At 34.4% G+C, this 27,448-nt stretch overlaps 2 protein-coding genes across 5 annotated transcripts in view; one reads left to right on the plus strand and one right to left on the minus strand.

The window, feature by feature from the left end:
* On the plus strand, window positions 1–24,560 carry LOC143353726 (long-chain fatty acid transport protein 4). Of its 4 annotated transcripts, XM_076787258.1 has the most exons (12): window positions 1–277; window positions 5,457–5,700; window positions 14,273–14,423; window positions 16,097–16,334; window positions 17,470–17,695; window positions 20,521–20,719; window positions 21,393–21,585; window positions 21,779–21,925; window positions 22,017–22,154; window positions 22,265–22,422; window positions 22,736–23,073; window positions 23,156–24,560. In XM_076787258.1, the coding sequence occupies exons 2-11, from the start codon at window positions 5,510–5,512 to the stop codon at window positions 23,042–23,044; spliced, it is 1,950 nt and encodes a 649-aa protein (XP_076643373.1). In that variant the 5' UTR covers window positions 1–277; window positions 5,457–5,509; the 3' UTR covers window positions 23,045–23,073; window positions 23,156–24,560. The 4 variants fall into 4 exon arrangements, with proteins under 4 accessions (XP_076643373.1, XP_076643369.1, XP_076643371.1 ...); XM_076787254.1 differs by having other exon boundaries at window positions 2–277; window positions 22,736–24,560; XM_076787256.1 differs by lacking the exon at window positions 1–277 and adding an exon at window positions 365–811 and having other exon boundaries at window positions 22,736–24,560.
* The window catches only part of LOC143353728 (uncharacterized), a 9,457-nt gene continuing 6,059 nt past the window's right edge, over window positions 24,051–27,448 (minus strand). The window contains exons 6-8 of the mRNA XM_076787259.1: window positions 26,266–26,793; window positions 25,974–26,204; window positions 24,051–25,862 (exon numbers count right to left, since the gene is read on the minus strand). Coding sequence (XP_076643374.1) covers window positions 25,707–25,862; window positions 25,974–26,204; window positions 26,266–26,793 — 915 coding nt within the window. The 3' untranslated portion in view covers window positions 24,051–25,706. The remainder of the gene's footprint in view (window positions 25,863–25,973; window positions 26,205–26,265; window positions 26,794–27,448) is intronic.

Below are 27,448 nucleotides of genomic sequence, written 5' to 3' on the forward strand. Positions count from 1 at the left end.
GTAGGGGTCCCGTTAAAATAAAACTTCGATTTTCTGCAGCTATGAACACCACCGCTCAGGAATAATTCTTGGTGGTGGGCGCAATACCGTGTCGGCCAAGTCGGAGGAACGCCTGCTGTTCAGTTAGTAGCCTTGCCGGCTGTTAGTGTTGTCAGTATCATCGCCGGGCGTAGTACTACGCACTGAAACGCGAGGTATTGATCACGGTGACTCGTGCAGCACCTCAAGACACAAAGGATCGACCCGTGCCGCCTTCGTTCTGTCCCTGAATTACAAGGTATAGATCAACTAAAAACACGTGTTAATTCTACGAACGGACAGAGTTTTGATCGCGGTGCGACCACTGCAGTTCGCAATAAATAGATCGTGTCGTTCGCGTTGCGTTTACGGTGCGGCTCACAGGATTATTGATCACCGAGCCGTCGCTGCTCACGGGGACAAAAGGATATTCCGATGTTCCGCGTGCCCCTCGTATAAAGAAACGTTACGCGTCGCGTTGCGTTTATCGTCGAAACAAAAAGAGTGATTGCTCGGCAATCCTGTGCAAACTACGAACAAAGAGATTGTTGGTGCACTGTGATACCCGGATGCGCTAGATACGCTGAAGATAGTCCGTGCATTCGAGAGCTGATTGGTACCTACAGTGTAACTGTAAAAAAAGTCTCTCGTTGTTATTTCGGTCCAGGTCGATTCGAAAATGTTAAGCGTAGGCATTCCAGAGTGCGGTTATTTCGCCTAGTCGTCGGGACGTTCATGCACAAAATTATTCCGTTTCCCAGGATTCCATAGAGCGAGTCGGAACGATTTTTAAGTAAGCGTATATTCTGCTATACAGTATCTTCTAACGTTTTCAATCGGTGTCTGAATCTCGAGCACACGTTGTGCGTTGCCGAGAGCGTAATGGTTTTGATTTACATAAATAAACTTTCAGCAGCGAAGGACAAAATTTATTCTGGTACCTCGTGTAAGATTAGGTTGATGCACCTCCGATGCTAGTTGAATCAATCTCTCGAACACCTGCAATACGGAGCGGAAAAAAAAACAGTTTCCTCCTAGGCTTGAAAATGTTGTTTGCCTTTTACTGTGCTGGAAAATGATTGTGACATTTGTGTTGTGCAATGTGTGCTATAGCATCGTAAAGTTGAATGTTCAAAAACTGTGGTATTGTAATGTTCTATGTTTTCACTCCGCCATTATCACTTGATCATGTTTCTTAGAAATAATTGGGTCTAATATTTTTTAAATTAACATCTTCAAACGGAAGGTCTGAATCGCCGTAACTCCTATATTTCGGCTCAATTCCTGGGCATGAATTATTACTCTCGGCATTGAAAGTTTTTCCTGCGCTGTACGTGTCGTCGAAGTTCGAAACCCTGGCAATTTCGAGATACGGCAAGTTTTTCACAGTGATGTCTGACTACGTACTGTCGCGTAAACGTTTGCGATGCCCCGCGTGTCCGTAAAATGCAAAGTATTGATCGTTGCACCTTGTGTGGCTCCGAATTAAAGAGATTAATCGGCGTGTTATCTTACGTAATTTTGGGACGGGACCAGTGGTCACCCTACTCGCGTGGCAAGCTATCTAGGCGTTGTTCGGCGTGTTTCTTTTCGTTGCGATAAACTAAAGTGCGAATTGGTCCTTCGAAGACCGGGATATCGTCGCGCGCGAATCGCTTCGTCCCGCGAGCGTGGTAGATTTTTCCAAAAATATACATTGTAAACAGGAGCATCTATTTACTGATTCACGAAACGATGACAGAGTTGGGGATGAGCGTAGTGGAAGCGGTGAACGCCAAACAGTGCAGACGCGGTTATGTCGTCGCAACACCGCCCCTCATTTGCCCGTGAAATATTCTGTAGGTTGACGCATACGAAATGCCGTATTCCTCCAATACTAATTTTTAATCGCACCTGGCTTCTTCCGGACGTTATCCACTCGACCGAAATCATTTCCAGGTGACTCTGCACCCAACTTTCTGATGCGTAATTCCATTGTACCGGACATAAATAAGACAGAAATAAACAAACCAGCCGTGATGGGGTATAGATGGAAAGTAATGATCGGGCTGCGGATTTTACGTATTCACGATTAAAATGACTAGGTGAACAAGAAAAGTGTGAAGACACCAGAAGGAATTGAACAACATTGCTTTTCGATTCTTTAAATTTTTCAAAAGAAAAAACACGTATTCATGTAATCTCTGTTTCTTACAATTCACCTAGAACATTTTTATCTCGCATAAAGATAGGGTAAGGGACCCAATTACTCTGTATATATTAATTATACTTATTTTTAAAGCATAGTGAATATTAAACAAGAGATATTAAATTTTTTCATTAAAATCAGTTAATATATATGTTAGACACCCCGTTTTTTGTAATTCGGTCCCATATCCTAGTGGAAATCAGTCATGCAGAAGTAACAATTTTGTTTAAGGAAATAAATAAGATATGGCATTGTCTTATGTGACAAAATAAAGTTGGAGTTTCGATTTTAGCGTTCGCAGTATCGCCACAGCATCGAATTTTCAGTATTGTGTAACTTTATTCTTTTTATTTCTTTTTTACGCGACCGCTGTAAATATACTGCAAATTTCTATGTAAATTTTTTCAGACTAATTTCTCAAAGTTAGAGAATTTGTTCTCTCTATTGTAGATTCCTACTGTGAAGCAGAGAGGATAGAAGTAAAATTCGCAGTTCAATTATAAGAAAAAGTTAGTTATCTTGTGCATATTAGTCGCAATAGTTCCTTGACGCAGACGTGCTTATTCAAAACGATGATGAATTCGATCAATGCAGTGCGGCTTCCTCTAACACGACGTGTGTTATGGATATGCCAATGAATAACGCTCGGAAGCATTTAAAGGAAGATTTTCACAAATTATCGCTCAATACTGAGTGGTGATGTTACGCATTCAGTGGAGTTCTAATTAACATCGAAGATGCGCAGCGAGGCGATATTTTAAAGGATTCACAGTAGAGCATGTATGCGATCTTGAAAGAGCAGCATTTATCACGTTGGTGGTTTAATGATCGGAAAGAGTAATGTTTATTCGAAAGAAGGAAGTACACGTTAAGAAATGGAAAGTAACCTGACATAATCTTAGTTTCTTCGTTACTACTTTAAGCTTCCTTGACACTCTGCGGAGATGTGGACAAATGACGTATTTTTATAATCTTATCACGAATTTAAATATTCTTCTTGGATTGGAACACTGTAACTAATTATAGCGTATATGTTGAACTGAATAGCATCATTACCATGTTATTACCATACGAAGTTACTGGGTGTAAGCCGTAATAAATAATATCGCGAACGTTTCAAATTTCTAATTCAGAAAATTTCCGTGACTTCGCGAAGGTCTGTGTTCTATTGCGCGGCACTTAGCTAGGAACCATAATGGCGTCGCAGCCGTGTTGATTTCCGACTTCTACATAAGGAACTAGCGGAACGCTAGATCAGAAAGCCTTTGAACGGAACGTTATGGATATTCTGATAGATAGCGGACATGTGTATTAAAATATGCAAAAAGAATGCGCAATTTATGCTCGAAAAATAGGCAAATGTGAACTGAAAATATGGAAAATATATTATTTTTATAGGATGAGGCACCCAATAACTGTTGGGGTACCAATTACTGAGCGTGTATTGCTTATACTTATCTTTCAAGCATAATGAATATTAAGAAAGAGATATATAATATATATATATATATATATATATATATATATATATATATATATATATATATATATATATATATATTAACTGATTCTGATGAAGAAAATGTATTATCTCTTTTTTAATATTCATTATGCTTTAGAAATAAGTATAATTAATATAGGCACAGTAATTTGTACCCCCACAATAATTGGGTCCCTCACCCTACAGATCGTCCCAACAACGCCCGGATACTGTCAATTTTTTACTCTTATGTACGGAATAGCATTATATACAAATTAAATAATACATTCGATACATATATTGTGGCAATATGCTATTGCCATATCCTTGTAAACGTAAATATAATGTAAATATAATGTAAACGTTAATCTTTATCTTTTTTCTATAAAAATTACGCATTTGCATATAAATCCGCTCGCCACTGATCAATATAAAAACTATGATAATTCCTTCCGTATTTTATGGAAGAAACGAACTGTAATCCATATTTAAGCAATGATGATTTAATCAAGCTCACGATTTGACAAAAAATAAGAAGGGGATTACAATGGCGCATGCAGCTGCTTCTACAGTCTGACGCTCACCGCTTCCTTTGTTTTCTTCCTCCATCCAGTCATTGCCACTAGAACTAATAATACAATTTTTACCTTATCACGTGTGCTATTTAAAAAGTATTCTGGTCAGTCTTTTACGACGAGTAAAGTACATACCTCGAACGAGATGCATGTTATTGTATTTGTATGGCAGGTATACTTTCAGTAATGTGCTCGATCATCACACGTGTTTTGTGTTGTCTGCAAGAATGAAAGATTATTATTCAACATTTTGATATTTGATTGGAAACTACGGGGAACTTCAATTAACGAATGAGGATCATTCTGTCTCTCAATAGTATTAACCTGGGACAAATCTTTTTAAAAATAAATCAATGTTACGATGTTCAAGTTTTGGTAAAAAAAAACTCAATTATTCACAATCTGCATTCCTGCTATATTACTTATTTACTGTATGGAGTAGGAGAGTATTGACGTCACTGATTTCGCTAAATTATTTCAATTCTATATTAAAAACCAATCGTGATATCTATCTTCCGTTACGATTTTTTGTATCGCGCGGTATAATGATATTTTCTTCTACACTTTCAACTGTAAAAGTAAATTGAAAATTACCCTATAGAAATTGACGCAGTTGTCGTTCCAGTCACCTTTCAGAAACTGTTCATTTTCCGCTTAATTCAAAGAATAACTTTCTCACTTCATTGTGCCATAGTACCGACATTGGTACAACGTATATATATATATATATATATATGTATAAATTTCCGTTATCTCGCTCGTATTTGTCCTTCGTTATCTCTCCGTACAACTCATAATCGAAATGTCACACACTTAAAAGGTTAAACCTCGTCATCTTGTTGAGGGTAGTCTACAGAAACTTTTGTGCGCGAAACAATTGCGTAACGCGGACAACAGTTATGGCACGAGTGATCTACAAAATTCGCAAGTTTGCGTTGCCTCTTTAAAAATTGATTGTTTGCGAAACCGTACGCAAGAGATAGCAGAAGCGTGCCGATGTCTGTTCAGCGCACGAAAATCTGTAGCATGAAGTTGGTAGTCTGAACGAAAGAAAAAAAAAAGTTGAAGTTTCTTGTACAGTGGTCGCGTTAAAGAATTCGATTGAACACTTTCTGTCCGAGGTGAACGAAAACAAAATTCGAAAACGTAGTCACGACCGAAAGCCTAAGGGATTTAATTGTGTCGTCTTTCGCAGTTAAGAGGCACGGGCACCTAGATTCAGTGGAGTAGAGTGAGTAAAATTGGAACATGGACGTCAGACTGCTACTGTTAGCCCTGGGGATCATCGGGGCGATGGTTGCCACGGTCGCGACAAGATTCGGCTTTCCCGGATTCAACAAGATTGCCCAGATCTTCCTCGCTTTGGTGCTACTTCCGGTGCTCTGCAGGTTCCACCGAAAGCTCTACATTATCTTTAAGATGCTGCCTCGCGATGTGATGTAAGTACCAAACGATTTGTTATCGTCTCGAACGTACCGGTCGCTTCAAAGCCACGGGTCTACAGAGTGGCAGATTTCAGATTTTAATGTTTACAGACTAATCGTACGCTGGGTAAATATTACGTTTAGTGGACCCAGCTCCAACGACTTTGACCTTGACGTATGTTGTCAAGGGCGACACTTCGAACAACTTTTGCCTACACACGTATTATCCTTAACAACATATGGCAAGGTCAATGGAGTTCGGTCCGCTAAACGCAATATTTACCAGATGCTGCGGCACATAACTACAGCACTACCCATATTTCTAAGATTTTTGAAAGAATAATTTAGAAAAAACTAGTGCATGACTATGTATGACGAACTTCAGGTATCAAAAATATTGAAGTTGTCTGCGTATGTACATGTCGAAATAAACGCGAGAAACATTTTCGAATCGGTACAAAAACTGTAGCACCATCTTCATTTTTAATACATTTTAGGAATTTTTATAAGAATCATTGTTCGTTTATAAGTTCATTTGTACAATCTCACGCGACGGTTAACTTAGTTAACGTGAAATCTCGTTGTATGTCAGTCCCGCCGTTCTTTTTACTGACACGAATACGAAATCGGAGGTTCTCACCGAGCGTCGTATTTGAAATACACAGGGCACGCTGGAAACCTAAGAGTCCTACCGTCTACAAGTCATAAGAAACCTATGACCACTAAGCGCTACTGGCGTGGAGACCGCGAAAATGTCCGTCTCCGAATCAATATATTTGACCAATATATTTGTGGCATTATTCTGATTAAAATGATATCAAACGCGATATAATTCACATTTACACTAATTTTCCGTTAATGTAATTGTTATGGGAAGACTTCGATCGCTCATTACACAAATAAATATCATCGGAATTATATCATATTTGGTTTCATTTTAATCAGAAAAATGACACGAATATGTTGGTAAAAGTTTCATAAAAAAATAACGAAAAATGAAGAAGTTTTGTAATTGGATTAGTAGTGGTATTCTGGTCTCACACCGATATAGCCGACAATGTTGTGGCCGCGACGACTCTCGACCTTCGGCCACTCACCGCGGTGCTGAGTTTTTCCACTGACTTGGAAACGTAAGGATGGCACTGTCATACAACGAGAATTCACTGTATTAGTGGATGGGAAGCTCAGAAAAATATTTTTCTTTTCTGCCGCTCTTTGTATGTTTTTTTTTAATTTCCACATGAAACATCCCTATACATCCCTTTTTTCCCGCAAGGAAACTGATCGTATGGCTATAATATATCATGATCGATGGTAATGTTAAGTAATCACTTGACAAGAATGATAGATCTATCTACGGCGACTAACAGGTGTATTCAATTCTATTAAACGCGAATTTTCAAGTCATACTGATTTATGTCCCACTTTTTCGAAAAATCGGCCACTGTTCGACGTAGCGAACGTTACAAACAACGAAGACCACTTCCAAAAATAACAGATGTGCAGTAGAACTCCATTAATGTGAACGAAATCTTTGTCAATGCCCGGTTTTGTGAGACACAGCTGAGCTCCTATTATCTGAACTAGTACACCAAGCGTCACTCCAATTGTATGAAAGTCTGCTACGAATGAAAATAAGGACGTAACGCAGTAGACTAACGTACGACATAAACAAAACTCAACTGTGATTTGTAGTCGATCTACGCGTCACTTACGAAAAAGCAGTCGTTCGACTGCAATAATTGTTTGTATCTTGAGAATATGACTTCCAGTAGTAATTCAAATCACAAGAGAATTGCGCAAAAAATCTAAAAATCTTACTCTTACGTACAAAATTTAAAATCTAGAGAGTGAAAAGTATCGAGAGAGCAATTTGTTTATCTAAAGAGTCGAATATTGAAGAGTAAACGATATCTGATAATTAAAGAAAAACGAATCTAAAATATTAAAGTAGTAGTGGGAGTGGAAATAAACGGAGCAAATGAAAGCGAAAAAGAAAATCATACCAACTTCAGAAAACACTGTTTTAGACGATGTATTTTATATATTGTAGAATATTTTACGTTTACCAAATAGCAAAAGCTTTTGATCTTTATTTTATTTTTTAAATAGAGTTTTTGCAAGTCCTTCCCAAATTCATAGACTTTGAGTTATTGCTGAATACGATGGTAAAAGTTTGATGAAAAAAAAATAAAAAATTAGAAAAATTGCAATCTTTTGCTACGCTTGGGCTCGGTCATCGAGTGCGTTTACCGCTTGACTGTTTCGAAGGGGATCCCCCCCCCCCCAATGGTGAGGATAAAATTTGGACAGTTACGGTAGAGACCTTTGCGACAGTTACGGAGATAAGACTGTACCGAATGAAGGAAACTTGTTCTCTTGACTTTACCACCATTCTTCGTAAATTACGCATAAAATAGCGTATTATGATCTTTGACACTAGACTTACGGAACTAAACGTCGCTAAAAGTCTGACTAAATATATTCTTGTTATGTTTATAAAATAATTCAAAATAGCCACTTTTAGTGCTGCGTAAGCATAGTGTTCAGAATGAAGTATTACAAAACTGTTTTCCATTCAATGCAGAGTAAACTCACATCGCAAATAGTCTGTTGTTTATTAGCGACTATCGAGAGTCTTTTAAGTTAGTCGTGCATTATTTTCGATTACAGTATCACTTAGGACTGTGCGGCAGGAAAAGTTCGAAAAGTAGAACGCGTTAAGCTTGCACTATAGTCATAACATTGGAAAGATAATATTATTGTATCGGTAAACGTTAAGAACTCTGAAAAGCCCGTTTAGCAAAACTAAGTAATTTATATAAAAATAAAAATAAAATAATTCGTATTAATAAGATCATTTTGAGGCAAAGATGCTTTGATTAAATGGAGTTTTAAAAATATATGAAAAGAAATGAAAAGTTATAATACCAAAAGTCTGCTGCAGCTATTAGAATTATTCACCGTAAAAAAAATTTACAATAAAACTCGATTCTCAAGAAAATGGTTCAGTTTGTAAATTTGTATAAGTATTTCTGTTTTTTTTTTTCTTAATTGAAAAGTTTCTCAAAGGTCCAACTAAAAATTGGAATGTCTTTTAATAGTTTTTTTAGCTGGAATTTTAAAAATAAAATAAAACCTAGCAAACATTGTAATTAGAATTGTAAAGCATATGTGTAATTGTAAAGGCATTTAAAATATATGGAATGTTAATGTTTCCAGTTAAGTTTTTTGTGTTTCAATTTCTAAAAATGCGGAAATTCGCATTATTGGGTTGGATTTGATGAATGAATAACGTGTAGTAATTCTTACTAAATAAAGCATGAAACAATTAAGAGATTTTCGACATTTCATGAGAAAATATTCTGCGGAGAGCAAGTTATATCCTGCGCGATACGCGAAAAACGGATCATAGAAAGGAAAGATCGCTGAATGTAGGAAACGAGAGTTATCATCTGCTTGACACATACATACTTTCGACTTTCACGCGTCGCCTACTTATCTTACTAAGCTTATTTTAAATATGAATGTTCATTGTAAGTTTGTGTACTCATAGGGTAAGGGACCCAATTACTGTAGACGTACCAATTACTGTGCCTATATCAATTATACTTATTTTTGAAGCATAATGAACATTACAAAAGAGATATTAAATTTTTTTCATTAAAATCAGTTTCTATATACGTTATATATCTCTTTTTAAATATTTATTATGCTTTAAAAATAAGTATAATTAATATAGGCACAGTAATTAGGTCCTTTACCCTAATTTAATAACACATTTATAGATCTTTACAGATCAACATATCATAGATAACATATTTATAGATCTTTACAGATCAACATATCATAGATAACATATTTATAGATCTTTATGAAGCAAATATAATACAGTTCCTGTTTATTCACACAGTTTCGTAATCAAAAGAATATTTTCAAGATTAATATTACAGTTAAATACAGCCCTCCTTTCATTTGTTGTGTGGTTACTGCTGTTTGTTATAGTATATGCTAAAAAAAAAATGACCGTGGCACTTGCCGTGTCATGTACAGAATCAGCATTATAAGCTGGGTCGAGTTTCTCCTATTTAAATTATGAAAATACACCTAACTGTATTCAGTATGATAATATAAACGTTGCTGCATATTTTTTATATACATGCTCGCGATGAATAAATATAAATTGCAAAGAAATCGATCATTTGTTTCGAGATCACCTCGTTTCAGTCGGTCAACCGCTTCGGTTGCCTAACGGACCTTTTTGGCGAATATGTGCAGCCTTGCGTAGGTCAGTGACCGACCATAATCTGAGAAATCGTGCGTTAGGCGCATGCTTGCAACCAGTGCTCCGGATAAAAATGTGACGCAAAATAAATAAAAATCACAAAGGACAGTGCAGTACTGAATTGGAAACTACATATACGAAATTGTTTATAAATATTTTTTTTTTTTGTTACAAACCACCAATCTTCTTCTGGAACATGTCGATTGATACATGTTTGACGAATAATATCCCAAGGTCATTCAAACCTGTCTAAACTACCTGTCTAAACCTATTAGAGATTCGTCACTATGTTTATTCAAACGCTCAACAAAAATAGATTACATTGAACTAATTGATCTAAATCTAATTGTGTTAATTATAGAAATATGTTTACAAGTGCATCATTGTATCGGTAAAATATTGCCTTACATTCTACAATGAAATTATGTTTCAAAAACGATTATAATAGAAGTTTTTCGAAACTGTTTTTCTTGGTCCGAAATTATGTAAAGTAATTTATAATAACAGGTTAAAGTCTCTGTCATTACGGTGTTTTAAAAATTAGGTAATTCAGTAGATCACTTTGATATTCTAAGTATGCGCATTGTATATTGTGCAACAACTATGCAAACAAATTTTAGGACGTAATGGAAGTACATACATATGTATTTAAACGTAAGACGACAGAAGTTTCATTGTAAAGAAAAATTATGAATGAGTTTTACTGTTACTATGCTATCGATACAGACATCTGATCATTTGAAAAAATGATAGGTATTTTTTCGATCATTTTTCGCATTCCTCGCGTGTTTTTTGTTGTTCGAAGTGGACGAAAAATCACTTCAACTAAAATTATTCAACATTTTATATGTATTAGGTCGAGTTATAAGTGATTTTCGTCTGTGAAAAGAAAATGTAATGAAGCATTATCATTATTTTAATGAGCTACCTGATAAATGGTAATTAGTCAACACAAACAATGACGATTGTATATTTCATTAAAATATAATTGTTGTTTATTTCATTGATGTGTACAATTGATATAGGTATTGAAACTAAAAATATTTGTGATTCGACTTATTACAGTTAGTCTCATAATTGATGGCATACACTTTAAATCGAAATTGGTTAATATTGGTTTACGAGTTGTAAACGGTTAAAAATGGTGAAAATCGCCGAATAATGGAATAAAACAGCAAAAATAAACTGGAAATCGTGAACAACTGTAATTTTCGCCATTATTAATCGTTAATAACTCGTAAACCAATTAATCAATTTGAGTGAAATTTTCAGCCATACAACTTATATGAATCTACAAAACATATTTTTTAAATTTACGTTACGAGGCCTATTGAAAAAGTTGTAAAAAGCAATTTTTACTATTTTTTTCATCACAATTCAAACTAAACGCAAATTTTCCAAAATTTGCATTACATATTATCTAGTGAACAAATCCATCTAGCTTGGCAGAAACACTAAAGTCGTTTGGTGCATTTATAAAGAAGTTCTTCTGATTTAAAATGTCTGCCTTCAATTATGATATTAGATTGTACCAAAAGTTTCTTTCTCAATGTGCACGTTTCATATTGTTAAGTATATAACACGAGCATACACAAACAACGCGGCCAGCCGCTTTCGAGCTAAAAATTCAGGAAAAGAAAAACGATGCAACCATAACTGTGAGAGACATTGAAACAGAGAACTGGTCACTACACGCATAAGGACATCGCGGACTAATTGAGATCATGGGCATAGTGCAAATTTCAGATATGTACTTCTCAGCATTTTTGTACAGATATAAACGCTAACTACATCTTGCCCCATGACCCTAAACGTTGAGCCCCCTCTCCCCTAAGTCGCATGCTAATGTCAAATAAGAGCGAGTTCCGGGTTACGGCGAACATCCGTTTTGACAAGCCGTATAACCATATTTGGTAGTAGCTAACTCCTCGTCCGTCTTCACTCTTGCATATTTAACACATATCCGACCGGCATTTCTTCTCTGTTCATCTATCTGCTTATTTTTATATATTTACAATAAATTATGGTTTCACTTTTCCCTGGTCACCTGCCGTCTCACAGTACAGCGGTCCGGATTCGTCAAAACGTGGCCAAAAGTCGAAAAATAACTCCAATTTAGTTGAAAGTCGGTACTTCGGGGGTCTTCGGGTCGCTGATTATCAATCTAATGTCATAATTATAAAAAACACAAATGCCGGATTCAATATGGCGGACGTGTAACTAAAAAGAGGTCGGATTTCCCTGAAAATTGGTATTCCCATATTTTTTGGGTCGCTGAGTATGAATCTGATGTCAAAATTACAAAATATAAAATGGCGGACGTGTGACTTTTGTCATGTTTTTTCTTCGATTTACATCTTTTAATGTACCAATAAAATAAAATAAATATTTAAGTTGAGTTTATTCACTGGTAGACACCACTGCCGATTAGTTACTTCGTCGATAATGATTAGCGGTGAAATGACTAATTTTAGTCGCGCCGCCGGATATGCGCTAATGGCTTTTCGTGTAGTTATTTCAACTATGGAATCTTATGGTAGTATCGTTTTGTTTGTCTGCGGCGAATGTATTATTCTGTAATATGAATTCATTCGATTATCTTGAACATCTTCCTTTGGTTTATTAACAAAGTAGGGAATTAAATGCATTCAATTATAATATTGTTGGCTTTAATTACATTGCATGAAGAACATCCGAGAGGGAAGAAAGATCTGTTTTTCATAATGTATGAAAGCGGTAGCCGTGATTAATTCAGTATAGTATGTGATGTAATGTCCTTGGGGCGTTACATCGGCTCAAGAATGAAAGAAATAATTGCATCTGCATGTCGTGGTAAAAGCGATGTTTTCGTATTAACGACAGATGCATCCGTTTTATGAATAGCAGAACTTTTCAAAAACTGTAACTGATAATTGATGTAAAATTACGTTGTTTTATAAGATAGCGAGAAGATAGAGAGTAAATTTCCGAACACGCTGCATGTACATATACATAGCTTGAAATCAGCTTAGGAATCTTGTTCGAAGACGTTACTTTGATTCCTAATTTATATTGTAACTTTAAATGGTAACTAATTAGTAGCGTGACGTTTTCAAATGAGTTTAGTGACGCATCTCCGTTAAAGAGAGAAACTTACCTCCCCGTCAAATTTTTACTGTTTCCCAAACGGCTTTCACTGTAGTGGAAGTGACGAAATAACTGGCTTGCGGATATTTTCGGTAATACATATAAATAAACAGGTAGAATGTCACAAATTGATCCAGTTATGCCTTTCATTGCTGACCTTGCGTGATCTTGATGTTAACGATGGCGAATATCATTAGCGAAACTTGAATATATGGAAACTCTCCAATTAAAGCTCTCACAATTAAAAAATTAACATAACTCATCGCATTACTTACAGAGAGCAATTTTTCATCTTTCTTGATACTTGCTACTTACAAAAAGTGCAATGACTAGTAACGCTGTCAACATTCAGAAATATTTTAATATCCTAAATGCCTCATAAATTATTGAATAACACAAGTACATATTTCGTAATATGCAACAGTAGAATATCAAATACGCTAATGAACATGCTAATTCTAAGAGTTGCACCAATGTTTTGTCACCAATAGACTGCGGGTTTTATGCAAAATAAAAGTCGTAGAAATTTCCTCCTTCTTCTATTGATATTAATAAACTGATACTGACACATTGATATTCTTGATGTCTTAGAAATTAAATGCAACTATGTTTTTATTGCGTTGTTGCATTAAAAGATGTACAAGCTCACTGCACACATATGCATGCGTATTGCAGATCTGTCTGAATCTTATGATCACATATCGTGACACGTGTTTTCAGCGCATGCTACTAACAATGTCATTTCGTAAGCCATGAACGATAGCTCATGACTGGGATCTCATTGACACACATAGATAAGGTTAAAAAATGTATGCACAAAATTTGTTGAATGTTTGATGGTTCAGTAAGTGATTTAAGTAAAAATTTTTTTAAAAAGTCGAAATTGTATTCGCAAAATAATTGCCTATAAAATAGAAGAATCTCATCAAGGGAGGAATGTGTACTTACTTTATTTACGTTGTTTACGAAATACAGAGCAGTCTTATTACAAATATTGCAATCACGCTTTTCCTATATTTGACAGAACATCTCAGTTAGCTGAATCTGTTTCATAAAGGCCCTCTTTTTATATTTCCTTACGATGCAAATGGGTTAAGGCGTCACGTACTATCTGGGTACAATAGGGCACTGTAAATAACTTTGATTATGTAATAGAAACAAATGTTTGTGTTTCAGATTTCTTTACCGTGCCATAACCGCTGAACTTGAGATGAAAGTTCAACGCCGAAACAACATGACTGTTACAAAGATTTTCAAGAAGAGAGTGGAACGTTACCCCACGAAGCCATGTTTCATTTTCGAGGATCGTGTTTGGACCAATTCTGATGTACGTTTCAATCAACTCTTCGATAAATTTATTATTTTTAAAATTTCAGGATCTACCTTAGGATGGTTGGTAGAATGTTTTAAATGTCACATCATTTTTCACTAATGTTTTATAATAAGGAATATAAGGTGCACTCTTTAAAACTCGGCCAGCATACTTGAAGCCAATTTATTTGACTAAACTGCTCAAATGTTTGTTTCTTTAACCATATTATTCTGTATAAAAATAAGTATCACAGTCGAAAAACAAAAGAGAACGATTTAGCAGAGTACATTATCGTGTGCAAAGTCGAAGTTCAAAAACTGCCATAAATTAGTACTTGGTTTGGAAATTGATTACGGCGCAGTAAATATTATTATTTGTTGTGTACTAAACACAAATGTACGTAATACACTGGAATCAAAACATTAAAAATAGTTACTTAACTTTATCATTTATTTCTGATTTAATTAATGTTTCAATAGATAATGTAAGTCTTTCTTTGATTTGCATTTCAGGGAAATAAACAGTACAATTAATTATAAGTCGCCGCAGTCTGCTAATCACATTATGAATGCTATCGGATAACCACAGTAGAATCTCAGTAATGGAAAGATTAATTATTAAAATTAACGAAGCGTTGGAATATTCATACAGTGTGTTTACTTTGTCTATGGTTTGTTATTTGATCATTTACAACACGATGGCAATGTAGCTGAATCGAGTGATCAATTTTTCTTTAGAATTGACTGAAGGAGCATTTATAATTCATTGATCGACGGCTGACACTTTTACGAACACCATCTGCTTTATAAGAAAATTATTTTTAACAAAGCTTTGAACAGCCTATACCAGGCCTGAGCAACTTGCGGTTCGCGAGCCACGGACGACTCCCCTCCCTACTCCTGAGTCCCCCCACCCTACTCCTGTGGAGTGTAGATGTATACGCATATATTCGCAGTCACGCGAGGCAAATCATGAAATAGTTTATAGTGGGGGAACCGGTACACTGGTAGTGGGAGTTGTGAAGCAACAGCGGGGAAGAAGTTGCCCAGGCCTGGCCTACTCTAATTTCGAGAGAGGGTAGCTTTTTCCCCTCAATTCGTGCTACCTCCCCTATCCAGTGTTTACTTTATATATGCCCCAAATGCCCAGCCGATAAAAGTCCCAGAACTATCCCCACGAAGATCAAAGAATAGTATCTCCTGGCTAATATATGTCTCTGGCTAGACCCGTGTGATATATCGAGTAAACACTGTACTTGTGTTCTAGTCCTTACGTGGAACTTCGAACGGTACTATATACAATGATTTCATTCAATTACATTTAATATTCATCCCTATCGAAATGTAAAATAGTGAGACAGTAAAATTTCATCTAAATTCAGAAATAGTATTAATAGTTCCACATTAAACAATTAGTAGCATTTTGAGTAGGGCTGCGTCGGCCCAATTGTTCACTTAAGGGTTAAGCTTCTCGGCGGACAAGTATCCCGGCATTTTTTGCGTTTCACTCTGGACTACTCTGGCGACTTCGCACTATCATTTGAACGATAAAAAATATTCGAATAATTAATAATTTTACAGTGGTCTAACCTGTTGAAATAAGCGTTTTGTTGCTTCAAACGTTGGACAGATTTGAGAGCATGCATTCTAGACGAACGGAATTAATGCGGCTGTGTTTATCGATTGCAGATTAACAAATATAGCAACCAGATCGCGTCGGTGTTTCAAAAGGCAGGATACAAGAAGGGGGACGCTGTGGCTTTGATGATGCCGAACAGGCCAGAGTACGTCGCGATTTGGCTCGGTTTGGGGAAACTGGGCGTCGTCACCGGTCTAATCAACACGAACTTACGACTCCAATCTTTAATTCATTGTCTTCGTATTGCCGAAGTGAAGAGTATCATTTATGTGGATGATTATGCGCCTGGTAAATATTCCACAACTACCATAATTGCAGCGATAAGAACGACACTTCCCTTAATCGTATTCGGTGCATTCTCGTTGAACTTCGTTCTTACAACATTCGCAATTCTCAATCGAAAGTCCTTACGAGAAGAAACATTTCTGTAATAATCGTTTATCGTAAACACGGCAAACTCTTAAACAAGACCATTTGTTTTGCATTGTCCTATAAAAAAGGTGAATAAATAGAGAGGGTGTATAAATTAATTCGGCACATTATTTGGCACGAGCAGTTTCCTTAGAAAACAGTATGAAGCGAAACATAGTTAAATTTATTAATTTATATTAATATTAATAGTTTTCTACAAGATCGTTTACACTTCGTCTAGCGAACTAATCACTCTAACATCTCGTAGAAATCGTTCGGTTCGATTTTCGAAATGTTACTCCGTTCTAAACAGAGTACGGAATTTGTTTTTGGGCTGGCTTTTATAAACTTTTAGTCGAATTTGCAGTACGGTTAAAAGATTTGTCGCCGCTTCGAATATTTCACGTTTGTTAGAAGGATTCTGAAGATTCCTTTGAAGGCACGGTAGTCTGTGATTGGCCGCGATAAATTGACAATTATGTACAAACAATTATGAGACCTAAGTGGCATTGTGGGTAATCTAGCCAAGCAGTATACACGCAAACATGCTATCTTCAATGAAACGTTGTCACTGGCCCGAGCGATTGCAATATCTTCTCAAGCATTCTGCAATGTCGTATCTACTTTAGACATGGAGCGGAATTTTATTCGAATGTACTGCATGAAATTTATACACATCCAAAAAATCGTTCGGTATACGAAATTGGGAATCGTAATACTCGCGAAAATATTACGTAAACGGTATGATTTTTGTCAGAACTTTGGAGTCTTGCAGGGCAAACAATGATTCAATGACCCATTTACAAATTCGTCTAAAAACATCAGTAAACGAAACATTGATATATTGGTTCGTTACTATATTTAGCAACAATTTTTTACTTCCTTTAATAAAGGCCGCCAAGCCTCGTGTGTCGGTTGCTATTTCCGTACAATCTTCGCAGAGGTGTAGGCAGAGGAATTGCGGACAGCGAACAGTGAAAAAAATAGTGTAAAATGTCAATTCTTGTTTTAGCCATCAATGACATAAAGGATTCGCTTCCGAACATGCAGAGGTACAAGGTGTACACTAACCCCGAGAAAGACGAGAACGGCGTGCACAATCTGAATAAACTGTTAGCGGAAGCCGACACCGAAGAGCCGGTAGTGACAGAGGAAATTGGGTATAGGGACAAGTTGATATACATCTACACAAGCGGTACCACTGGTTTGCCAAAAGTGGCCATAGTACCTAATTCAAGGTAAGGGGGCATCGGTGCAATTCTCTTCCGCTTTGAAAATTTAGCTAATTTACTAATGCTTAGTTCGTTCTCTTTTGATTTTTTATCAAGACACAAAGGTCACCTTGACTTTCTTCATTATGAAGGGTAAATTTCAATCTTGTGGTAGAAGAGAGAATAGAACCCCGAATAACAAACTATAAGGGTATATAGGTTTAAAAAATCACAAATACTGAGAATATTCATAGTACATATACTGAGAAAATGTTCTCATCATTTATAGAAAACACCTTGGTAACTATTCGTTTTAGTACACTTACAGTTTTTCATCCAAGGTTCCATTCTCTCTTCAACCACAAGCTTAAAATTGACCCTCTACAAGGAAGAAACTCAAGGTGACCTTTTGCATCACGATAAACAAGTAAAACAGGAAAAAACACCAATTATTACATTGTGCGCTACTCTGGAAACCATACCACTTTGAAAAATTTAAAGATTTTAAAGATTTAAAAAATGTTGCGGGTGTCATTAGTTTGCTCCTTTGCGTTTCTTTCCGTTTGTGATAGCACGCTCAACCGTGTTTCGTGACTGGCAGTTAACATTTCAATAAATCGATATTCCAACTTGTACCTTTTACATATGAAATCATCTTGACTGTTTTTGAAAAAGGAATGTTTTATTTTTACGGTGCCGTTTCTTCAAGACAAAGCAAAACGGAATCAATAATTTCTTTTTTTAATGATACAGTGAAACAGGTCGACGTCAGAGAACTCGATAGGAAATTATGGCGGAAACGTCGTTTTATGCGTTGACGGAACTAAATGCACGCTTTCGTAGCTCTTCTTCTTCTGCTTCTTCTTCACGGTGGCTGATGAAACCATGTTGTACACTCATGAATAAGAATCTATTCGGTATCTCTCGTTCGTTTCGCAAGGCTCATCTTGTATTCGTAAAATTAAAATTTAAACATTTGGTATGTATCGTGTAGCAGATTGTAACAGGAAGTCAGAAAGACCTGTTTTCCATGGCTTTACAAAATACGGTAGAAATTTTATGCAGTGACATCATACTGCAAATGTTCATATCGCTGACTAATTATAAGACATTCCTGGGGCCCCTTTTATGGTTTTTTTAAATCCATTTCAGTATTTTTTTAATATTCTCGTTTCTGTCATGCAGAAATAACGCGTTGACTTCTATTCACATAAATGGATCGCTTTGCATTATAAAGAACACCATTTTTCCGATCAATCATAATAGAATAACTAAGTCTTCTAAAAATGTTTTTTACAGCCCAATCATCATTAAGTTTGCAACTGGACAAAGAAATTATTTTGCAGAACATTTCTTAACTGTTTTACGCTTTTAAAATATTTCAAAATATGTGTGCACGTAACGGTGGAGTAACAACATAGCTTGTTTTAAAAAAAATCTAATATCATCTTTTTTTTCCAATGAACTTCAACTACGTAACATGGTCAAGGTTTACGAATTGTCAAGCATTATAACCGAGAATTCACGACAATCGTTAACACAAGAGCTGATATATTATGTAAAAATATCGATCAGCAGATGTAGGTCACTTTAAGCGACATATGAAAACGTTATTTCCCTACTATTCGTCACTAAAATGTATGACTACGACGAAACGCTTTGTTTATAATCAAATAAATTATTGTTTCTCTACGCGTAAATATTGTTTTTATATTTTTTGATAAAAGAGTGCTGCCGTTAGAATTTTTTTTTTTTGTAGAGTTAGGTCTATTGTAAAACATCATTGGAAAAATGTGCGTTTACGTAATTAATGTAATTCAAGCAATAGAATTTGTGAAATTATGCTATCCAAGAATCATGAAATTGACTTTTAAAACGGGCGAAGAGACAGAATAGTTCAATATTAAATAATCTTGTCGATCAATTTAAACCTGTACGCGTGGTACGTATACTTTTTCAAGAACATAAGTGTATAAACTTATAATCATAATAACATGTCGCTTTATATAAGTTTCAAGTAGACATTACTCTAATTTTTTATATTGAGTTTACATTTATATGTTCAATAAATAATTTCGAAATTATTTAGAAGAGATCGATGTCGCGACAATTTTTAAATGTACTTTCCAATACTTCTTTTCAATTCATCTATCAAAGATTATAGATATGCTTAATGTATCGTGGAAATTGTTAGTTTACGAAACGTCAGTTGGCTGATATTATCTACTGCGAGAGGTTTTTAAACTTTCATTTATTCTTGGACACTGTTCCGGGAACAGAATGAATTATCTCCCTCCTGAACGTATAAATGATCTATAATCCTCTCAGGAAAGCCTTACGACTCGTCGGGAATGGGATTACATGTAAATGCAGTTGCTTTGCTCGAGACTGCTCCCTGTCTGCCTGCATTATGACTGTTTTACTAATAAAATATCGTAATTCATATCCCTGCGAACTTTTATTCGAAATTATTACAAATTTCGTTTACATAACCGAATCGTTCTCAATGGCAACTAACAAGTAAAGATCTTACTAAACTTATAAAGTATAAGTACTCCATGCTTCGTAAACAATGATTCGTATGATTCTTTTTACGAAATTATAACAGTTTAACCATTGACTTGTTTAACTAACTAAAATTTGTTAAATAACCGGACGATTTTTCAAAAATTGGAAATTTAGTGTTCAAATACTTTTTGGAGTTACGGTAAATGCATAAAATTATAATGTGGACAATTATGAAAATTCTGCTTAAATAATAATCAATTGCTGATTAACGATTTCACTAGCAATTATGGTAAAGTATGATAAGTGCTAATAATTATCTATAAAAATGAATTGTTCGTTTCCAGGTTCTTGTTGGTGGTAATGCCATTCAACTTGTTAGGACTGAAATCAAACGATACCTTGTACAATCCGAATCCGCTATACCACACGGCTGGTGGAATGTTGGGAGTAGGTTTCGCGATTTTGAAAGGTATACCAACCGTCTTAAGGCCCAAGTTTTCAGTGACGGCTTATTGGACAGATTGCATCAAATATAATTGTACCGTAGGTGGCTTTTTGATGTCTAATACACTTTATAGCAAACTTAGTCAGCTTAATAGCTTCGTGAAACTTATTGTTAGACTACGGATTTTTATGCAAAAATAAAAATGGTTTGCATCTATTGCAATGAACAGAAATTTCATTCTTCCTTTAATAATTTCGATGAGCTGAAATAAATAGCACATACTAAATTACACATACTCATCTCTACCGAAAAGTCCGCAGCCTACTTATTATTTCCATTCCGTAGTATAGGAATATAATAGTATGTTATAATTTTTAGTATAATATAAAGAATAAGCAAAAGAGGAATTGCATTAGAATTGTTCTGATTAATAGTGTTAATACTTCTGAAATATTTTTCAGAGAAAAATTTGTCACCAACTTTTTTATCATTTTTACATGATCATATATCAACGCTATCTTTTATATTGCACATACAGGGTGAGTCAGTTAAGACCATGGCTGAAATTGTCAGAGATAAATATGTATTTCTTTCTTCTAAATTGACTTATAACAGCAAAGATATTTTAAATTCCAATTGTCCTTAGAGAACTCGCTCTGTATGTAGTTCGAGTTTACTAAAATCATTGCACTGTAGAAATTAAGTTACAAAATTACTCGAATACATAGAACAACTTTGCTAATGAAATATAATTTTTGTTTTCATTTATAGGCAGCACAGTATGTCGGAGAAATGTGTCGCTATTTATTAAATGCTCCGCCTCGAGCGGAGGATAATCGACATCGTTTGAGAATCATGTTTGGGAATGGCATGCGGCCTCAAATTTGGAGCGAGTTTGTCAACCGCTTCAATGTCAACCGGATTACCGAATTCTATGGATCAAGCGAGGGAAACGCAAATATTGGTAATGGTCGACTTTTTTAAAATACCTTTGCACAGTTAATTAATTCTGATAGACTTTATATTAACGATTCTGTGTAAAGTATTCAACGATGCGTACCAAAGTAAACCAAATGTAATTCTCATGAAACAATTTTACACTTTTACGTGGCAGTAAAATTTGTCTAGTTCTAATGTATAATATAATTTCGTAATAGTGAATTTGGACGGTCGAACTGGTGCTGTTGGTTTTGTACCACTGATTGTGCCCAGATCATTTCATCCTGTGGCAATAATTCGTGTGAACAGAGAGACCTATGAACCAGTTAGGGGTGCTAATGGATTGTGCATAAGAGCGGAAATAAGTAAGAACGTAGTAACAGTATAGTAATCTTTATATATTGACAATAAGAAACCTTTTTTCATTGATAATCAAAATATTTACCTTTGATTTAGATGAACCAGGAATGTTTATAGGATTGATAAAAGAAGGGAACGCGTCGAGAGAATTCAACGGGTACTTAGACAAGGAAGCATCAAAGAAGAAAATAATCGAGAATGTATTTGTCAAAGGCGACAAGGCTTTCCTGACGGGTGAGATGCGCTTAAAAAATTCAAATTAATTGCAGTAAAATGTGCAACCAAAAAGTGAATGCAATTTAAAACTTTTCTGATCTAAAATCATTTCTATTTTTCCTTCTTAGGTGATATACTGATACAGGATGAATATGGCTACATTTACTTTAAAGATAGAGTGGGAGATACATTTAGGTGGAAGGGAGAAAATGTTGCTACAGCTGAGGTAGAAGGTATTATTAGTAATATTGCAGGGCAGCGGGACGCTACTGTCTATGGAGTTCAGGTTTGTAGTTTTACGAACTTACAATAAATACGCTAATTTATTAAGACGTGAACCGAATTGTCATTTGCATGATTACAGAATAGAATTTTAATTGCTTTCTCCAACAAAAAATTCTTTAAAAAAGCAAACAAAAGAACTTGATTTACATTCTAATGTATAATTCGCTTTTAATATTTTAGTTTATCTATTGAGTTAAAATCTCACATAGTAATACTTGATATAATAATTGACTGACAAACATTTTCACAAAGCATTTTCAGTTTACTTTCTCTTGAAAGTAATTGCTAAAAGGTATTCGTTGTTATCTTTCAAGGTGCCTGGAATGGAAGGAAGGGCAGGCATGGCAGCAATTGTCGATCCGGATTGTCTACTAGATTTCAAAGCCCTTGCAGAAGGCTTGGAAAAAGCTCTACCAGCGTATGCGAGACCAATCTTCTTAAGAATTGTAAAAGAACTTGAAATGACGGGAACATTCAAATTGAAAAAAGTGAATCTGCAGAAGGAAGGCTTTGATCCCAGCAAAGTGCGAGACAAGATGTATTTCCTTTCTGGTAGCAAAGAATATATCGAAATTACACCTGAACTTTATCAAGAAATCATATCTGGTTCAAGGAAGTTCTAGTCGTTATGTTAATGCTTCTCAAACAACTTGTAAGCGTTGGAAATATTTTTAAAAGTTAGACGTATAATTTTTTTTACAATGTGAACATGACTTTATGCACTCGCCTTGTAGATACAATGCATAGGATTTTATAATATTACATAAACCATTGAACTTAGGTGGAAGTTTTCGGACAATGTTATTTTTATGAAAGCTCAAAGGAAGCTTGTGTAGTAAGGAACTTCTGTCACAAAGAGAGTTCGATTTTGCCAACAGTCACAATGAAACGAACGGATATGGTGACATGTTCCTGTATATTTTATAAATATTCTGTACATTTTTAAATGAATGAATGATGTGTAGTATAAGGAAAATTGGCATTGTAGATGGGAAAAATAGTCCAAATAAAATCATACCTTACTATGTAACATTGGTTTTCATGAGAGGAACCTTATTTACACAACATGTGAATCCTTTCAAATTCGCAAATGATAAAAGAAAATAATATATCACAGAACTGTATTCTGTGATTATTGAAGTAATTATTAAAGTAATTATTAAAATATAGCAACGTACACACCAAATGTAAATACACCTTGTTATTGTATACTATTCTCTAAAATTTGTTATGTTTAGTTCAACTTGCACTTTTCATAATTATTCTTAGAGCAAAATTATTATCAATGAAATTAATAATATAAGATTATTAGCAAAGCTTGACTAATTCAACTAGTTATAATAGTCGAAAATATTATCTATTACTTGTTTTAGCATTATTGAATGGAAAATATGATCCTTATTATTTGTAAACTTACAAATATTAAATAGGTGTATATATTATGTCTATTTCAAAGAAACAAATGTTAAAAAAAAACTGATTTCAATTTTGCATCAGAAAGAATATAAAAGTTTACTATAATTAACAGATCTATGTAAATACTAACGTATTTTTTGCCGTTTGCTTCTCTATGTACTTATTTGTGGACTGCTCATACACAATTCTAACATGAAGGATAAATTTGAATAGTTGAATGCAGAAGATTTTAATGAATGTGATCCCTTCTTCGGACAAGACTTTTTGTAGCATGTATCATGCGAATCTCTTTGTTAAGATACTGCTATATAAGAAAAAAGACAAAATGAAATGAACGAAAAATTGTATACAATCCACCTTGATTGTTTATTATGTGACGTTGTTTTTGATTTGTGATATAAATTATATGTTTCTCGTAAAATTTTAATATATAAATTATTGTAACAATTTTGATTTAATCTATTGTGACGTCTAATTTTATCGAATTTCTTCGAATATTTATAATTTTTTGAATTTAGGGAATGATTCACGATCTGACATAGTTTTGTAATAAATAGGACAAATTTTATTCAGCTAAAATATTTTTCGAATATATGGACAGATTTGCGTGAACTATTTTTTGTTACTTTATCAACTTAAGGTGTACTTTAAATGTTGATGTATATATGCAATTGTATAATTAATAAGTCAATAATAAAGAAAAACCTTCTTGAATACTACGTATATGGCAAGTGAAGTTTATTCATTCCTTTTACATTTTCCAAATAAATAAGTGCAACATTCTTCATCTGTAGTTTGCACTTGTAATTATATGTATAGTTTACTGCTATCGAAATCTTTTTATACCACTCATAAAATGAATGTTATAAATCAATCACTGTGTTTTGATTTGAAAAGTAAGAAATTAAATAAGTCAGCTTTTTGAAAAACCTTTGTGTACTTTAATTGTGTCTATAGAAACATTACTGCATTATTTACAAATATGAACATGATAGGATCGCAATGTTCACATCACAAATAATTATGGCAATTATTCTGAGCTTCGTAATTAATGAAACTAACACAGGCTTTTTTATAATTACAACCGACCTGCAGCCATATCTAAGAAAGCTTGGATTTTTAAAGAACTCTAAGTTTACATCATGTAACGATGCAACCCGTTTATTCCCTTTGAATTGCGTTAACGTATTTCAACTTAAATTAATTAAATGTACAATGGACAAGATTGTAAAATACAATAGTATAACAATTATATGCATACTTTTGCGTACAAAAATGTTACTTTCACAAACATGATGCATGCAGAGATAGAAATGTAATTATTGTTTCACGATAAAATTCACTAGCATTATTCCCATACGACAGAAATGAATTTACAATTTGAACTTCTGTATAGTGAATATTGCAAACCGATAAAGAACGTGTCATTAACACTCGTGTATACAAACAACGTATGAAATAATATTCAAATATGAGCACAGATTGTACAGTGAGTATAATGTCTTACGCTAATTTATTTTATAATGCCAATGTATGTAATAAATATTGGCAGAAACAATTCTATATCTATTTTACAAATTTTCGTTAAACAACTTTTTATACTACCAATTATATGGTGCATCTTTTAATGTTAACTATAATGAATGTTTCTAGCCTTTATGAATAAATTATATATGTATATCGTAAATGCTAAATATTTTACAAAATTTATGAAACTTCTAGCATATAAATTTGTTTGTTCTTTTCTAATGTTTCTAACATTTGTCATCATTTGTGGTTGACCACATATGTGATCCAACTTTTCGATTTTAACCACGAATCGGCAACCACTTTTACAATACCTATGGGAAGAGGAAATTGTTTCAACTATCAGCTGGGTGGTATAGCTTTAGCAGTTTGTCCAAAACCCAAGTTAGGCCGAGTCCCAAACCACGACATTTTCCATTCTAAGGTTTCTTGAAGTAACCGCTCCTCTTCGGGTGAAAAGTGTAGTAAAGTAGCGACAGCTCTCGTTAAATGAAGAGCCTTATTAACAGAAAAAATTATATGTTAAAAAAGAACTGAAACTGAAGAAATATTGATACTAGTGATCGTAATGTTATATTTGGATTTAATGCTACGTCATGTAAATTTTACCTCGTATTCTCTACTCGTTAGGAACTTTATGAGAACATGCTTAAGGTATTTAAAATTAACATCATCGTCTCTCGCATTACTATGTCTAGCAGTGACAGTCTTTGACGAACTCGGTTTGAGAATTGCTGCAGAGGGTTCCACATCACTATCCAATGACGATGATGGTACTCTTAATTCTCGTTGAAGAGTTTTTTTCATATCTGCTAACCGTTGTTGTAAGACTTTAATTGTCTAAAAATGCATTTAATAATTAATATTCTATAAAATATCTTTTTTCACTTTCTGCATTTACCTTGGTTTTTTCATTTAACTGTTCTTCTAGGTCCATTAAACTACTTTTAAGAACTTTCTCGTTTCTCTCCATTTTTTCTCTGTGTTGCTCTCCCTCTTCTAATTCTGACATTCTCTGTTTCGTATCTTCTAGTTTTGTCATTGCTTCCGCCATTTCCTTCGTTTTACTTTGTAATTTGTGCTCTAGACTTTCAACTTTGTTTTGCAGATCTGTATTTTCAACTTCGTGTCGTCGGTTTTCTTGCCTCACAATTTCAATATCTTGAGAAACCTGCGCGTTTCTCAGCAATGCAGAGTCCTTTTCTCCTCTTTCTTTTTCTAGACACACCCTGAGTGTAGCTAACGATGTTCGTTCAGATTCTAAATCTTCTCTTAAACGTGCTACTTCTAAATGCAAAGAAGAATTATTTGTTCGTTCTCCTTCCAATGATAAACGAAGATGCGCCGCTTCAGAGATGGTTGATGAAAGCTTTGCTTTTGCTTCCTCCAAATCCTGCTTCAGTTCGGCAATCTCCTTCGTTGAAGATTCCTGACACGAGAATAGAAATAGACTCACATGAGTAATATCTAAAGTTAAAAGTATTTGGTGTTGGAATTAATTTTTTGTTTATAAAATTTGCTGAGATATTCGTGTAATAGATATCTTTGGAATTTATGGTACAATCAAAATGTATTACTAATAAATCGAAAGCTAAAACAAAGTATATAATATTCACAGCTATTTAGTTGATTTAATTAAAGCATGAGTAAGATTAACATGGAGCAATATTTGATATAAACTGTACAAATACAATTATATATATGTACGTATGTAGTATTATATAAATTTTATACAATTATATTTCGGACGACTTCAGACGTTTGTCACTTATTTAATAGAAACATACAAGTTGTTCTTATCTTCTATTATACCTTAATATATATTATTTAACATTAATACATCTAAGAGGTAGTTTATTGAAAATATTACTATATTTAGAAGTAGTTTATCTATAATATTATTATAGTTAAGTGTGTCATGAGCTAAGAATATTCGTACTGAATAAACAATTATTTTTTAAAGAAAGATATTACTTTTTTTTATGCGTTATAAGATAATTACACCTGCCATAATATACAAAAGTACAATTTATATGGAGAAAACGCAGATAAACTTAGTTTAGAAATAGTGGCTAAGAGTACGT

This window comes from Halictus rubicundus, chromosome 4, assembly GCF_050948215.1.
Source record: "Halictus rubicundus isolate RS-2024b chromosome 4, iyHalRubi1_principal, whole genome shotgun sequence".
In the NCBI taxonomy this organism is placed as follows: Eukaryota; Metazoa; Arthropoda; class Insecta; order Hymenoptera; family Halictidae; genus Halictus; species Halictus rubicundus.